Genomic DNA, 17,227 nt, shown 5'->3' on the forward strand with positions numbered 1-17,227 from the left:
GTGTGATGAGAGATAAAGATAGGAGAATCATACAGAAGCTTGAAGGTCAGCTGGCCTGTAATAAACTGATAGGAGCAAGAGAGGGCCTGCTTCAGCAATTTGGACGTGGCGAACAGATCCCTGGATGCCTCCCATCTCCACACAATGTTCCAGGCCCTGGCTACTCTCCAGTTCTGCCAGTCACACAATGCACAAAAAATATAAATAAATAAAACTTGAGAAATATTTTGTAGTCAAAAATTTTTCAAATCATTGCTCCCTATCGTCAAAAATATACTTCCCTAAGACAGTTAAGGGGGGATTTACAGATTAACAACAGAAGCAGAAGCAGGCAGTGGCTACATTTGTGAGAACTTAGAGCCTGTCAGGCCTGTGGTACTTGGAGATTTATCCTAGCCACTAAAGATCTGCAAAGTAGACTCTGCTATCTTATTTAAAATTACAGAGGAAGTAGGCCTTAGAGAATTTTACTCACTTGCTAGGGGTCACGCAGCTATTAAATGTAGAACCTAAACTGAATTCTGAAAGTTCATGTCTTTAAAGCCTGGGCTTTTATCCCAAACTAGACTTTGAAGACTGTCCAAGTTACTAACGACTGTCCGCAAGTGTCAGTTTCCTCAACAGTAAAATTGAGAGAATGAGCTGTTATCTTGCAGTTACTCTGAAGGTTAGAAATTCCCAGGGCCAGTGCCAAAAGTGCACACAGTAGGCATTTCAACTATTATGTTGAAACATTTATGAATGCATGAGGGTACTTAATGAGTAGAGGAAGACCCGAGGTCACTTTAAAGGCATTGGGGAGCTAGAGAGGTGGATCTACAATACAGCTTCAGCTGTCTTGGGAGTTGGCCCTCTTCCTTCCATTATACAGTGACCGAATGAAGCTCTGAGCGACAGGCAGGGGGCAGGGGCCTGACTCCAGCTCGGACAACCTCTGCAGGGAGTAGGGAGAGAGGCGGGAAGCTGGGAGGGGCGTTCCAATCCTGGTCGTCAGAGGACTGCAGGTGCTAGGCAGAGTTGGTGTAGGTGGGTTCGGGAGCCCAGCGAGGGAGGGGAGGAGGCTGGGGCGGGACGGCAGGCGGGTGGGGGAGAGAGGGAGGCGGGGCTCAGGGCCCGAGAGGCCGTCCTTAGACAGCTCTTCCCATGCTGGGCAGTTTGCTGCATCTGGAGGAGCTCTCTGGAGAATCTCCAACCTCAGAGCGGGCCTTCTACTACCGTAAGTACCTACAAATGAGCGCATAGTCCAGAGGCTGAAGATTAATTACTGGCCACAAAATCCTAAACAAAACCCCGAAAGACTCCCCGTGCTGTGATTAATCGCCGTAAATCAAAGTGCTCCCTAGTCTTTCCCCCCACCCCCTTCATCCCTGCCTCTCTCCTTCTTTCCCCCTCGATCCGAGCCCCGCCTCTATGAGAACCTCTGAGCAATGTGGGTATCTCCTCTTTCCTTTCTCAGTCTTCCCTCCAAACCCTAAGCAATGCTTGTACCCAGCACCCCGCGGAGCCCAACCCTTTTGATCGCTGGAGCCCTTAAAGCTATAAAAGGGGCTAGCCTTTAGATATTTTGTACATATCACTCTCGAAAGCACTGCGGCGCTGCCTCATGGTGGGGAAAGTGCTTGGGGTAGAGTACAAGGGGACCGTTAAAAAAATAGCCTCAACTGCCTAAGTTGGGGGTGGGGTGAAAGGGTAAAATGGGCGTGGCCAATTTTGAACATCAGAGCTTGTTCCTAAGTTCCCTGAGCATAAGGTTCATCATCTTGGCTGAAATGATATGATACAATTCTGTTTTGTTTTGTTGTGTTTTGTTTTTAATGATTGAGGAGTGGTCAGCCATGCTGAGAAATTCAGCTTTTCTGACCCTACTCAAGTTACCAAGAAACAAGACCCAGACGTCCATGTGGTAAGGCTGGATCAGGCTGGATCCTCAGAGGGCATTCTCTGGGTGCAATCCCAGGTTGAACTCTTTCCTTGGCAAAGAATCTAGCTTCCCCCAATAGATCTTGGCCCAGTGCCCCAAGGGGAAACAGAGCAACATGGTGGTATCCAAGCTTTGACCTGGCACTGAGAAAATTGGGGACAAGGGGTTCTAGGAATTGGGATGGGAAGAGTTTCATTAAGGTTTTATGCCAAATTATAACCCTCTTTGAAATATGAGACAAAATACACCTGTGTACAAGAAACGTGTACAGCATGCCTGGCACTGTACACTAATTTTCCGTAATCGAAAACAAGAATACCAGATACACATTAACAGATTAAAAAAAAGTTCAGAGTCTGTAAGTTAAGCATCCTTGAACACACACAAAAAAGTGAAAATCAGGGCCCAGCTCTTGAATCTTCTCAGTGTCAACCTGTTCTCTACAGACCGGGTGTTTTGAAAAATGAAGCTTTCCACTTCTCCATTTTGCTCACGGTTAGTCTGTTAGTGTTAGACCATATTAGAGGCCGCTGGTCTGCAATAAGTTTAGAAAAACAAAGTTATTCTCTTTTCCTCTTGTGGGAGCTGCATCTACGTCACTCTACCACATAGCTGGAGGCAGACTGGATTTTGTACTATGAGTAGAGGTCCCATGGAGGAGAACTCTCCCGAGTTTGTACTGGGAGGCTACACCTTCCCTAGGCAGATGGTTACTTTGCAGAGAGAAGGGAGAAGATCCACCTCATGTATGTGGAGTAGATATGGTTGGGAGTGACTTCTGAAAAAATGGAAAAATCTCTCTGAAACCAAATATCTTTTCTATGTTCCTTCAAATTCAAACGGTTCCATTTTCTTCAGATGTAGTGAACAAAGCTGCTAAGAAGCTAAGGGCAAGTTCTAAGAGAGATAATTTCTGCTTTCGTTAACTACGTGGGGGCAGCTGGATTAACTAACACGTACTCAAGATAGGGCATTAAGCTTTGGAGGTAAGGAATAAGGGTGCATTATAAGCACTCCTTACAGGGAACAGTCTTTGTGATGAACTAGGATAGATGATGAAGAGAGAGCAAGGGCAGATGCTGTCTCTGGATATTTGAGTGTCAGCCTTGGAGTTAAAAATGAACTTTAATTTTCACTTAATATTTTAACTTTCAGCAAACTATGTATCCTCCCTAAACTCCATTTGCCCCAGCAACAAAATGGCAGCGGTAGTAATAATGCCTTTTTTATTAAGTTGTTGGATGACTCAAATGTGTGAGTGCATGCGTGCACATGCTGTGTGTGAGTAGTGCCTTGTGCACTTATCTAATTAAAAGATCTCAAAAGGTGACTCTTGGCATGGTCCACTTCCCCTACTCAGTAGGATTTCTTCAGGCTTGTTTAAGGTCACCTTCTGTGCCTATGAAATCTCAGGGACAAATAAACATTTCAACAAAAATAAAGTCTTGGATCGCATGAAAAGATCTTGAGTAGAGAGACTGAGAAGTGAAGAAAAGCGACAAGTGGCCTTATTAACAAGCTAGGTTCCTGGGAGCTAGTGGAATGTAAGGTTGTCAAGAATAATGCAGTGATCACAGAACTAGACCCTGAGCGAGAAAATGTCTTCTTTTAGAGTCTACTACCTTTTAAGAAGCAAAGCCTTCAAGTCTTGGAATACACGTCCTGCACCAGAGGGCCCATAGGCCTGGACAGGCTAGAGTGTCAGCCATGATGCTTCGCACCTTCACTCTTTTGCTCCTTTGCATTTGTAAGTACAAGGAAGGGATGAGAAGCAAGTGACCATGTTTGAGAGGCTCTTGTGAGCAGGCTTCTGGGAGATCTGGGGAGCTTGTTGAGACTGGAGGGCAATGTAGAAAAGCAGACTTTTCCTTACCATTCTCTTTTCAGGGCTCAATCGGGGTCTAACTTCAATGGGTAAGTGTCTTCCTGTCTGGGATTCTAAGGTACTGGCCTGTCTGTCTAGCCTTGAGATACCCAAGAAAGATTAGACTACTTGGGAATCAGATCCTCTTCCATTATGATTTGATTTCCCAAGAAATATGCAAAGCTTTATCTTGCTTTAGAAGGCAGCCTATTCCCCTGCTCAGTTGGAGTCCTTGAACATATGCCCCTGGCACCTCTATTGAAACCCACACAGGAGCAGAGACTCCCACTCCCACAGGAAAGCAGAAATTGGCATCTGGGTGGGTTAGAGCTAATTTTAAGGTGTGTGGTGGGACACTTTGTGGGATGGAAAAGGCTGAGCACTAATATCTTTCTGATTTTGGGGAATGGCAGCAGTAGAGTCTCAACCAGAGCTGTGGATAGAGTCCAACTACCCCCAGGCCCCTTGGGAGAACATCACACTTTGGTGCAAAAGCCCGTCTCGGGTATCCAACAAGTTCCTGCTACTGAAGGATAACACACAGATGACCTGGATTCGTCCTCCTTACAAGACCTTCCAAGTTTCATTCTTCATAGGTGCCCTTACTGAGTCCACTACAGGTCTTTATCGATGTTGCTACTGGAAGGAGAAAGGCTGGTCGAAACCCAGTAAAATTCTAGAGCTAGAAGCACCAGGTGAGATGGCAAAACTAAATACTCAAAAATATTCACTCACTCTTAGCACTCAAAATCACCATCCCAGGGAAGGACTTGTTGAAGTGATTCATTTACCTTAAATGTATGCGTATATGTGCATCACAGATAACACACACATGCCTACCCAGTAACAGACAATGCATGTAAAGAATCCTGCTCTGGAAGGGTGGGGCAAGGAAGGCTTGTTCAGGGAAGGCTCATCTAAAGCCTATCTCGCCTCTTCCTGCTATCTAGGCAGCACCGTCCTTTAACTCATATCAGTTCATTCTTTTTTTTTTTCCAGGCCAACTCCCTAAACCTATCTTCTGGATCCAGGCAGAGACTCCCCCTCTTCCTGGATGCAATGTTAATATCCTCTGCCATGGATGGCTTCAGGATTTGGTATTTATGCTGTTTAAAGAGGGATACACAGAGCCCTTAGATTACCAAGTCCCAACTGGGACAATGGCCATCTTCTCCATTGACAACTTGGCACCTGAGAATGAAGGGGTTTACATCTGCCGCACTCATATCCAGATGCTCCCCACTCTGTGGTCAGAGCCCAGCAACCCCCTGAAGTTGGTGGTAGCAGGTGGGTGTGGCCAAGGCTGCTGGCATCTGACAATTGTTATCCCAGGGATCATGGCTTCTTGAGCTACAAACTAGAGTCCCACATGCTTTAAAGCAGATAATCCGTTGGCTTATTTGTGAGCCTACCCAGCTATTCCGTAACTTCATCTTATCATAGTTTTACTGTCCTTTACTTGCTGATCATCATTCATTCATTCATCCAATATTTATTGAGCACCTAATATGTGCCAGGCATTGCCAGTACAGTCTTAAAATTGATTTATTAAAAGTTTAAATGTATTTGAAATGATTATATTTACCAGTGGGAAACAGACTGAATCACTGCACCCATTGATGTAAAACAAACAAAACAAATGAGAAAGAAAGCAACAGATTACTTTGTTTAATATCACTAAAGCCAGCAAAGGCAGTACCAAGCTCGAAACACAGAAGGCACCTCCCCCAGATGCTAGAAAAACACACTCCAGCTTCAACTTCTCTATCCCACGCCCTGGATGATTCCAGACAAAATTGTGTACATTTATGTAGTTCCTGCTGCAAGCAAAATAGATCTAAGGAAATTATGATGCTACAGAAAGTACCCCTGATTTCTAGTTCCACCCATGACACTGCTTCCCTGTATGATGTTGAGCAAGTCATGTCACTTCTCGGTGCTTTGGTTTTCTGCATTCTAACACAGGATAAGAGTATCTGTCCAATCTATTGTACAATGTCACTCTGTGCTTCAATTTCAGGTTCTGAAAAATTGCTCTAAGAATAATGCCTACCTCACAGGGTTGTTGTGAGGATTTACCTAAATAACATGTACAGTGCCTGGCACATAAGTTCTCAATAAATGGTAGTTAATAATTTTATTAATACAGCTTTTTCTTGAGGATCAAAATACAAAGGATTGTTTAACCCGTGAATATGGATGCTTGTACACACACCCTTCCAACACTAACACACACTTCTGCAATTATGTTCACCAGGATTTCCGACTTCTAAAATTTTAGGCTGGCAGGGACTTTATATTATTTACACTCAATACCACTAGACCACATGACACATCCGAAAAGCTCCCATGAGTATATGACAGAGCTTATCCTTCCATAGTGGATGAGTATCTGGGATCTAAGTGGAGATAACATGGAGTCATACAAAGCTGAAGTTTAATAGTACAGCCACCTTAGAAAAACAATCCATGCAAATGACGGTGGACCCCATTGCCAGATTTCATTGGCTTACTGAGTTATTACCCCAAATCTCCCTATTGCCCTCCTCCAACCTCACGCTGTAAGTGTTGAAAGTAGGGTCTTAAAGCAAGATTAATGTGTTCAGATGCTTTCATCAATATTTCAGTGAAAGGTATGCTCTACAAGATAGAATCAAAGTCATTTTTAGAGGTGTAGATTTTCTGGTCGTGGGAAGAACTATATTTGTCATTTTAGAGACCTGAAGATACAGGGAATTATGAATGTAGACAGTCCCCGGAGGCAAGCACCTATACCTGGCTGATCTCACAGTGGAGCTAGTGGAGTTGGATGAGAGGGAAGGGCTATAAGAGAACTTACCCTTGATTATATACATGTAGAGGCATAAATCTAAGGCAAGAGAAGGAAGGAGGCTTAAATCACAATTACCACTTTTGTCCAAAGAAGCTAGGAGAATAAACATAGACGAGGGAAGAACTGGACAAGCTGTATCTTAAGGGTCTCTTCCCTTTCTAGGTCTCTACCCCAAACCAACTCTGACAGCCCATCCTGGGCCCATCCTGGCACCAGGAGAAAGCCTGAGTCTCAGGTGCCAAGGGCCAATATACGGAATGACGTTTGCTTTAATGAAGTTGGAAGACTTGAAGAAATCATTTTACTACAAGAAGCCAATAAAAAATGAGGCATATTTCTACTTCCAGAATCTGAAGATACAGGATACAGGGCACTACGTCTGTTTTTACTATGATGGGTCATACAGGGGCTCATTGCTTAGTGATATCCTGAAAATCTGGGTGACTGGTAAGATGTGGGTATGCTATGGAACAGGTTATAAAGCTTCTGCTGACTCCCTTCTCCCCTCTTGTACTTAGTCATCCAGCCAGGGATAGTGGTGGCGGGTGGGGGGTGGTGGTCAGGAACAGAATTTGTGCACCATACTAAGGGATTTGCAAAGTACAACCTGGAAGACAGAGGAGGGAAATTGCCCTAAATATTAGAAGGAGTGGAGAGTTTCACCACTGGCTGTTTGTATTTTGGGTCTCATCCTAGACACTTTCCCCAAGACCTGGCTACTTGTTCAGCCGAGTCCTGTGATTCAAATGGGTCAAAACGTGAGCCTGAGGTGTGGAGGACTGATGGATGGAGTGGGTCTTGCACTCTATAAGGAGGGAGAAGAAAAGCCCCTTCAGTTTCTGGATGCTTCCAGCAACACTGGCAACAGTTCATTCTTCCTAAAGAATGTGACCTACAGGGATGCTGGCATCTATAGCTGCCACTATTATCTTACCTGGAAGACATCCATTAAGATGGCAACATACAACACTGTGGAGCTGATGGTTGTAGGCAAGTGATCTTAACTGGCTTTAACCTTACTGTCACCTATTTGCTTTTATTATTATTACAGTGCTCTAAGGAGGGGGTTAGTGGCTGGTGCACTTTCCTAGAGGTACGAGCTAAAGAGAAAACACTAGGAGTGTGGTGTAGGGTTTTATATCCTTCAGGAACCTTCTTTCCTGAGATTAACCTTAAACTTTGCCTCTCAGCATGACACAGTCCCACTGCAAGTCATGAAAAAACTTAAAATTAATTTCCTTCAAGCCAGGGAGTGTTTACAGGTATGAGGTCTTCCTGATTGAAATTAAGAACCAGTAGTCTTTAGCGAACCACGGAGAAGGGAAAAGAACTCTAAATACACAAAGTTTGAAGTCATTAACCAAATGTAAGTGAAAAGAGAGAATCCCAAATGGAGAGTTGTGAAACATTTGGCAGGGGAGAGGGAGCTGACTTAGTGTCACGTCTAACTGTGGTCTCTGGATTGGTTTCAGATAAGCCCCCCAAATCCTCCTTTTCAGCTTGGCCCAGTTCCGTGTTCAAAGTAGGAAAGACCATCACCCTTCAGTGCCGAGTGTCTCATCCAGTACTTGAATTTTCTTTGGAATGGGAAGAAAGAACAACATTCCAAAAATTATCAGTAGATGGAGACTTCATCATCACTAACATTGAAGGGCAAGGCACAGGAACCTACAGTTGCAGCTATCGTATTGAGGCACACCCTAACATCTGGTCACATCGCAGTAAGCCTCTGAAGTTGGTGGGGCCAGCAGGTGAGAAGATAACTTCTCATATCCTGGGATTCCAAAACAGTGCCCAGATATATGGGAAGGGAAGTTGGGGCTTAGAAATCAGGACCCATGCATCTAAGCACACTTTCCTTGAGTATGCTACAATAGCTCAAAGGAGTGATCAGAATATTCTGAAGACTCCTTCCTATTCTTCACAAACAGGAAAGAAGCATCTGTCTCAAGCTTCTAAACAGAAGCTTTCTCTGTGAGAAGCTCCCCTTCCCCACCATGATGTTATCTGTCTGACCTCATCCCCATCATGGTTTCTGCTTCTGGTCTCCTCTGGTTACAGGCTTTCTCACCTGGAATTCCATTCTGAGTGACGCTATCAAGGTGTCCCTAACCATGCAGCTTGTTTCCTTGCTGTTGCTAGTGGTGTGGATACGGTGGAAATGTCGGAGACTGAGACTCAGGTAATTGCCTTTGCTCAGCCTGTTGTTTCTAGCTGACTGTGCTCTCCTAGTCTACAGAATGGGCCAGTCCCCAGCTGCAGTAAGCATAGGGACACATTCTTAGGTTTTTCCTCAGCATCTAGAGGTACAAGTCAAGGCATTCTCATTCCATCTGCTTCTCTTTCACCTCACAGAAGGATCATTACCCAAGCCAAGTGGAATCTAGTTTTCTCGGGCTACAAGAACAATCAGAAACATGTTCCCTGATCTCTACACCTCCTACAGTGTCCAAATCTCCTCTTAAACAGCTCTATCCACAAGACATTATAGATGTCTTTTCTATTGAGATGGTGTGAACATGCTTGCTCATAAGAAGCTATGCTGTTGGTGCTTCCAGTTTGTTATCTAATTCCCATCCTATTTTGTTCAACATTACCTCTCACATTCAAGGGCTAGAGAAAATATTTTAGTCCATTCTAGGTTCCTTACAAACCAGTTTTTCTGTTACTTTTGATTCCTATGGTCTGTGCAGAGCACTCTTAGGGTAGAAGCTTTAAGCTGGATAGGTATTTGATAAGACAATAAATGGAGCCAGAGAATCAGATTGTTTCCTCTAGCCAGAAAATACAGCCCATAAGATCCTACTGCCATCTCTTTAGATTCTCCAGTGTCCTTTGGAGCATTGATCGCTCTCCCTAATCCCCATGGTTTTCTAAGGCTATTTCAGAAGACAATGAACAGAGAGATAACAGTTCTTAATGGAGTTGAGGTGCTACCACCTGAATATTTGGCCCACTTCCCTCCAACCTCAGATTCCCGTATGTACCTGTCTGCCACCTTTGTGTGCCTGGGAAAGTTAATACATAATGGATAGATCATTGTGACTCTGTGTGTCTGTGTTTTCTGCTGGGATCTGAGGGTTAGTATGTCAGAGCAACAAGTGGAGAACCACTTATGGTTTCTGAGAAAAAAAAAAAAACAGCCTTGAAGTTTTCAAACAGTGTTCAGGGAGGTCAATTTTTACAGCCTATAGATCTGTCCTAAATTTCATATGCTTTAGGCTAAGCTCCTAGTGGGATTATCCTACTCTAAGATCACTGAATCAAAGAATAAGTTCAGAATCTAGATTTCATAGAAAGCAGCCTGAAAAGTTGTTTTCCTGACCAGAAAAAGGCTGAGGATAGCCACTGTTTCCTAAGGAAAACAAAATTGCCAGTTGAATTTTAGCTTTATACCTCCCAATTGTACAGGAGGCAGAGCCCAGCAACAGTGCTACACATTTGTAGTCACAATCAGTGTGGAGGAGGGAGAGATCCCACTCTCTGACAAGCTAGCTCAGGACTGACAGACCATCTTCTGATAATTCATCAAGGCTGCCTAGGCAACCCTTCCATAACAGAGGCAGGTGAGGCAGGTCAGTCTGAAGACCAATACTGCCATAGGAACAACTGCTTCCAAACTTAAACGTGATGACTGAGAAACACTCAAGGTTGCTCTTTCCACCCCCACACTCAACCACCCAGGGCTGCTGAGCTCCAGGGGTTCCGAGAACTGGAGATACAAAAGCACTTTCCCACCTGACATCTCATTTGCCGCTGCAGCAACCTCATCAGGGGCCATGGAAAGCTGATATACAATACAAACTGGGGGAGGGGCAGAGATGAGGGGCATGGAGGTCATAGAAGTGCAAGGGGTTTGTAGGCGGTTAGGCCCTCAAGAAGAAATGTCATCAGTGTCAGAAAAGATTATGTCCCATTATCCTGGCCATACCCAATCCCTATTGGGTGGTGAATAAGCCAATGACATAAATTGCCGCCCCCTTCTCTCCGCCCTCCCCCTAATCCCAGCAACTCCTCTCATCTTTTTTTTTTTTTCTGGTCTCCCTAGAGAAGCCTGGTTGTTGGGAACAGCTCAAGGGGTCGCCATGCTCTTCATACTCATGGCTCTTCTTTGCTGTGGTGAGTACAAAGGGGTGGAACAGGGGTCTGGGCAGCAGGCTGGGGATGGGGGGCAGTCTTGGTGAGGAGGGAGACGAACCTGATAAGGGTTTCTTTTGCAGGGCTGTGCAATGGGACATTGACAGAGGAGATTGGTGAGTTTTTTTCCTGCCTCAGACTGGGACATTCCTCTCTGGAGATCCGAAATAACTACAGAGTGTCAGTGTCAGTGCCCAGGGAGTGACTGGTTGGGAGGGAAGGACAGCCAGGAAGGGGCACTTGTTAAAGCTACTGGCAACATTCAGCCTCCAACTTTGTCTTTCTGCCTGTAAAAATTTCCTTCAGGCTCCTGCACTTTTGTGAGGCTCAAGCTGAGATAGGAGCTTCCCCCTTTTCCCAGCACCTGGAGAAAAAAGCAAGATAGGAAAGAAAGGCTTCTGATTGAAGGGAGGGGGCGTGTGATCTGGGTAGGGGCTTCAAGAGAAAGGAAAGGAGGGAGGGGGAATACCAAAAGGATGGCCTCATTAACTCTGCTGTTTCTAGAAATTATCATGCCAACCCCTAAGCCTGAACTGTGGGCAGAGACGAACTTCCCTCTGGCCCCGTGGAAGAACTTAACCCTCTGGTGCAGAAGCCCTTCTGGCTCAACTAAGGAGTTTGTGTTACTGAAGGACGGGACCGGGTGGATTGCAACTCGTCCGGCCTCAGAGCAGGTCCGGGCTGCCTTCCCTCTTGGCGCCCTGACCCAGAGCCACACCGGGAGTTACCACTGCCATTCATGGGAGGAGATGGCTGTGTCGGAGCCTAGTGAAGCGCTTGAACTAGTGGGGACAGGTAAGAGACAGCAGTGGATCCTCCCGGAGAGATCCCCAATGCCCCTGGAACTCCTGCTCTCCTGGGAGTAGAGGGTGGGGGAGGGGTGAGGAAAAGAGTAAGAGGAGGCAGACTGAGGAACTCAGAGATACATTTCGTTTGTTTGTGGAAAAAGTAACTGAGTGTCCCATCCTGGATACTTCCAAACTTTTGATCCCCTAGCCATTCCATTTTGTTTTCTAGACATCCTTCCCAAACCTGTCATTTCGGCTTCCCTTCCAATCCGGGGCCAGGAACTGCAGATCCGCTGCAAAGGATGGCTGGAAGGTTTAGGGTTTGCTCTGTATAAAAAGGGAGAGCAGGAACCTGTCCAGCAACTTGGTGCTGTTGGGAGAGAAGCCTTCTTTACAATTCAAAGAATGGAGGATAAAGAGGAGGGCAATTACAGCTGCCGCACTCACACAGAAATGCAGCCCTTCAAGTGGTCTGAGCCCAGTGTGCCCCTGGAACTTGTCATAAAAGGTAGAACTGAATAGGATGGGTGGGGGAGGAGGGGCAGGAAAGTGCGTGATAGACACTCCTATCTCCACCACAAACTTTGCTGCTGGTACTAGGAGCCTGTGTCCAATCTTAGAGCCAGGCAGGCGTGGCACTGGGAGTGCCAGGGCCTCTGGCTGCACGATATTAATAGCCATAATTGTTATTAATAGCTTGGGTTTGTGGAGGGTGATTTAATTTTTCTTATTATTTTCCCATCGATTATCTCATTTAACTAGAGGAAATCTTGAAGTGAGGTGAAGCAGCTACTATTTCCTTCTCTTATCCAGATGGGCCAACCAAGGCTCTGAACTAATAGAGTCCCAAAGAAAGTTTACTCTTTCAATATACTCCTTTGCCTGTTCCAGTGACAATGAGGATTTCTCTGGAGGCAATGAGGGACAGGGGTGAGGGATCCCTATAAAAACAAATAAATAAACAAATAAAACCATCAATGTACATATGTCTGAATGAAAATGCATACAGCAGACTGCTTCCTAAAACCAGCCTTTGTTGTATTTGCTTCCTGTTTTCTTGATTTGGCTTTGTAATGTTTTGTTTTTCTTTTCTAGAAATGTACCCCAAGCCTTTCTTCAAGACATGGGCTAGCCCCGTGGTCACTCCTGGTTCCCGAGTGACTTTCAATTGTTCCACCTCCCGTGAACACATGAGCTTTATTCTTTACAAGGATGGCAATGAAATTGCATCCAGTGACCCGGCCTGGGGAACCCCAGGAGCTAGTACAGCCCACTTTCTGATCATTTCAGTGGGCATTGGTGATGGAGGAAACTATAGCTGCCGTTATTATGACTTTTCCATCTGGTCTGAGCCCAGTGACCCTGTGGAGCTCATTGTGACAGGTTAGGGAGGGGAAGTCTTCATGGTGATGGGGTGGGGGAGCACTGACCCCAGTGAGTGGAAAAGACTACCAGTGGGAGGGGAAGAAATGTGTTCTCTAAAAGACACTGAGAACATTCTTACAACAGTGCTTGGCGTATGATAATAAACTGTCCATGTAGGACATGTCACAAGAAGAAACAACAAAGGAGTAGGGGAGGCCAATAATTCACATCTGAAGAAAGAAGTGAGGGAGATAGGGGTGTCCATCCAAGAATCAAGCTCAAGTTGCCTGCTTTCGGAGATAATCCTTTTTAGGCTTGGCCTTGAGCTTTGGGTTGAATATCTGCCTTTTCTTGAGCTGTCAGGGATTGCTGGCTGGATGGCCCTCAGAGAACAGGAGAAAACCTTGAAATGTCAGGTACATGTTATACAGCCATTACAAATGGTCATATCAAAGGGTGCTTAATGTCATAGGAAAGGATTTGCAATACAAACATATCAGACTCTTCATCCCTTCATGCACTGGGGTCTCAATTACATATATAGCCTCAGCTCCAAGGACATAGTCATGTGTTAAAATAGAAGAGGAAAAGTAGGTGAGGAATTGTTATATTTGAGTTGGTAAAATTATGTTTTCTTCATTAGTTTTTTATTGCATTTTCTAATTTTCTACAATAAGCATATATCATCTCGTATAACAACATTATAAAAGCTATTGCAAAGCGTAGGGAACAGTCTTCTCTTATATTATGATCTTTTTCATTTTAGAATTCTACCCCAAACCCACTCTCCTGGCACAGCCAGGACCCGTGGTGCTTCCTGGGAAGAATGTGACCCTGCGCTGTCAAGGAATTTTCCAGGGCATGAGGTTTGCCCTCTTACAGGAGGGCACTCATGTTCCCTTACAGTTCCAGAGTACCTCGGGGACTTCAGTTGACTTCCTCCTCCATACTGTTGGAGCAGAGGACTTTGGGAACTACAGCTGTGTCTACTATGAGACAACCATGTCGAACAGGGGCTCATACCTTAGTACTCCCCTTATGATCTGGGTGACTGGTAAGAATGGACAAAACATGGGGCTGGTATAGGGTCAATTGAGCAGGAACTATGGGGGTTAATGTCTCCTAGAACTGTAGGCCAAATTATGGAGGGCATTCAAAACAAAGCAATCATCACGGAGGACAGCTAACAAGGTTATATACTCATATCTCACTCATCATTGTTCTCTGTCTAGATACATTCCCCAGACCATGGTTGTCTGCTGAGCCTAGTTCTGTGGTCACCATGGGGCAGAATGTTACTCTATGGTGCCAAGGACCAGTCCATGGAGTTGGGTACATTCTGCACAAAGAAGGTGAAGCCACTTCAATGCAGCTTTGGGGGTCCACTAGTAATGAAGGCGCATTCCCTATCATCAATATATCTGGTGCCAGCATAGGCCGTTATAGCTGCTGTTACCACCCTGACTGGATGAGCCCTATCAAGATACAGCCTAGCAACACACTGGAACTCATAGTCACTGGTAAGGGGATGAAACCATGGTATGGGTGTTGTACCATAGAAAGGATCAGATTGACTGGTTTGTGGAAGATATTTTTAAGAACTCATATAGAGGCAAACAGAAGTCTTACCTCTTTATTGATGAGATACTAGGAGATGTCATGGAGGAATAAACTCTAAAGTGGCTGACCTCTGACCAGCAGTTTATTTCTTGTAGGTTTACTCCCTAAGCCCAGCCTGTTAGTCCAGCCTGGTCCCATGGTAGCCCCTGGAGAAAACATGACCCTTCAATGTCAAGGAGAACTGCCAGATTCAACATTTGTCCTGTTGAAGGAAGGGACACGACAGCCCTTAGAACAACAGAGGCCAAGTGGGTACAGAGCTGACTTCTGGATGCCAGTGGTGAGGGATCAAGATTCTGGGGTTTACAGCTGTGTTTATTATCTGGATTCTGCTCCCCTCGTGGCTTCAAATCACAGCAACTCTCTAGAGATCTGGGTGACCGGTAAGGTTCTGAAACCCAGGAAAGCCTTTAGATTCTGTAGTTTTTAGGCCTTTTAAAGGTTACAAATATCACAAGAAATAGTGGGCTTCAGGGCCACTTCTTTTAACTCTGTGTTCTTGGTTTGGTTACAGATAAGCCCCCTAAACCCTCTCTGTCAGCCTGGCCCGGTACTGTGTTCAAACTAGGCAAGGATATTACCCTTCAGTGCCGAGGACCCCTGCCAGGAGTTGAATTTGTGCTAGAACATGAGGGAGAAGAAGCCCCCCAACAGTTCTCGGAGGACGGAGATTTTGTCATCGACAATGTGGAAGGGAAAGGCATTGGAAACTACAGTTGCAGCTACCGGCTGCAGGCCTACCCTGACATCTGGTCAGAGCCCAGCGATGCCCTGGAGCTGGTTGGAGCAGCAGGTGAGTGGATAATGCTTCCATGAAAGTTCCTGTTGTTCTGCTCCTGGGATCTTGAACAGTTCCCACAGTGATAAGCCAAAATAGGAGACAGGAAGGGTGTGGAGTTGGAGCCCTCAAGTATATCCTAGCTCTTGTAAAGATGAGGAGAAAATCAGACTTTGTGTTTACTTAGAGATACTGAATAGATTCATCTAAGGCCTTCTTGCCTTGCAGAAGGGAGCTTTTGAGTGACTCAGCCTATTCTCCTTGCACCTTGACTGATCATTTCTTCCACAGCTCAGTGCATGGCTTGCATGTGGCTCTGGGGAGGCAAGATCGAGAGGACAACCTAATATTTAAAAGAACACTGATATGCTAAGCTACAATTCTGATTTTTTGATATACCACAGGGCCTGTTGCTCAAGAGTGCACTGTGGGTAACATTGTCCGAAGTACCCTGATTGTGGTGGTTGTGGTAGCCTTGGGGATAGTGCTAGCCATAGAGTGGAAGAAATGGCCTCGACTTCGGACTAGGTAAATACTCAGCTAAGCTCAGTTCCAGAAATGGAGTGCTGCTGGAAAATCCATGATCCAGTTACTTTTCTGGCATCTGAGCCCCGCCCTACAATTTGTTTTCAGGACCCTCCATTAGTTTTGTATCTTTTTCTTTATCTAGGGGCTCTGAAACAGATGGAAGAGATCAGACCATAGTCCTTGAAGAGTGTAACCAAGAAGGAGAACCGGGCACTACCACCAACTCTCCTTCATCTGCCTCGCAGGAAGTCTCCGTGGAACTGACAGTCCCACTATAATTACCCTCTCCTTTATAAGAGCTTTCCTTTTCTGTCTTTTACCTGCAGAGACCTGGAAGTCCCACTTGTTTACCTTAGAATTCAGCAGCAGTTACTGCTTCTTGACCTCTAACCACCTGAATTAGGTCAAGAGGATTCTGGGAGTGGCAAGCGCTACCAGGTCAAGCTGTTTCCTTTATCCCTGTAACTTCTCACTGTACTGATTTACTGGTGCATGCAATTCTGTTAAAAATGTATTCTTCTGAATAAAGAGAATATTCACTATTTAACTGCAAACAAAACCATGGTAGTGGTGTTTTTTGTTGTTTGTTTGTTTTGTTGTTTGCTTGTTCTGTTTTGTATTTACAACAGCAGAAATGATAAGACCAAATGGGGCTGCTACTAATAGAGAAAGCAGATCAAGGATTGGAGGGAGGAGGAGGGCAGGAGGTATCCCAAATAACAGTTTGCCACTTAGTTTAAGTTATAGGCACTGAACATGATGTTCTTCTGCCTCTCTATCCTATTGCTGAATGACAGTGTTCTGTTCAAGTTAAACATGAGGGGGACAAACATTGAAGTCACATTTTTTTTTCACTCTGTTACATTTAGGTCCATAGGCTTTCAAACAGCAGACCTGGCCCTCTATAGAACTTTGAACCTGACCAAGTATGTGTTGTGACACTTATCAGCAACCACAGGGTATTAACTAATTTCATAGTAATTATGAATAATTAATACAAATGGATATTTCACTCCTTTCCAGTCTCTCCAAAGGTCTGGTGTCTAGTAGTGGAATCTTTGGAAGTAAGCAAGCAGTTATCAGATATGGTGTTTAGCAGGGGACCTTTGAGGGTCACTCCCAGGACTCAAATTGGAACTGCCTCTTACTTTTAGCATTTGATCTTTTTTCCTGCATCAACATCCATTTTCCTTCATAGATGGAAATTTAGCATGCATTAGACATGTTTGATGGGGGGAGGAACATATATGAGCCCTTCACGCATCAAAACAACCCTAAAGAAACCCTGAAATTCCTTGCCTCCTAGTACTGTGAAATAGCAGATACTGCTCAATAGAACAATATACAAGTGTTGAGTACACAGTGAATTATTTAACCCAGGGCACAATAAAGT

General features: G+C 44.9%; 1 protein-coding gene across 6 annotated transcripts; it reads left to right on the forward strand.

The window, feature by feature from the left end:
• Positions 1–1,123: 1,123 nt before the first annotated feature.
• Positions 1,124–16,389, forward strand: Igsf1 (immunoglobulin superfamily member 1). 6 transcript variants are annotated; one of them, XM_028764998.1, is made up of 20 exons: positions 1,124–1,216; positions 3,534–3,668; positions 3,809–3,835; positions 4,199–4,480; positions 4,785–5,072; positions 6,781–7,065; positions 7,315–7,608; positions 8,118–8,369; positions 8,680–8,800; positions 10,667–10,737; positions 10,839–10,871; positions 11,260–11,550; positions 11,773–12,051; positions 12,639–12,926; positions 13,675–13,962; positions 14,141–14,428; positions 14,624–14,911; positions 15,043–15,321; positions 15,711–15,834; positions 15,977–16,389. In XM_028764998.1, the coding sequence occupies exons 2-20, from the start codon at positions 3,629–3,631 to the stop codon at positions 16,110–16,112; spliced, it is 3,954 nt and encodes a 1,317-aa protein (XP_028620831.1). In that variant the 5' UTR covers positions 1,124–1,216; positions 3,534–3,628; the 3' UTR covers positions 16,113–16,389. The 6 variants fall into 6 exon arrangements, with proteins under 6 accessions (XP_028620831.1, XP_028620832.1, XP_028620830.1 ...); XM_028764999.1 differs by lacking the exon at positions 1,124–1,216 and having other exon boundaries at positions 3,573–3,668; positions 3,809–3,841; positions 4,202–4,480; ... (1 more) ...; positions 8,672–8,800; positions 15,977–16,172; XM_028764997.1 differs by lacking the exon at positions 1,124–1,216 and having other exon boundaries at positions 3,573–3,668; positions 8,091–8,369; positions 10,667–10,741; positions 10,825–10,871; positions 15,977–16,172.
• Positions 16,390–17,227: the final 838 nt, after the last annotated feature.

Source organism: Grammomys surdaster, unplaced genomic scaffold, assembly GCF_004785775.1.
Source record: "Grammomys surdaster isolate TR1022 unplaced genomic scaffold, NIH_TR_1.0 147, whole genome shotgun sequence".
Taxonomy (NCBI): domain Eukaryota; kingdom Metazoa; phylum Chordata; class Mammalia; order Rodentia; family Muridae; genus Grammomys; species Grammomys surdaster.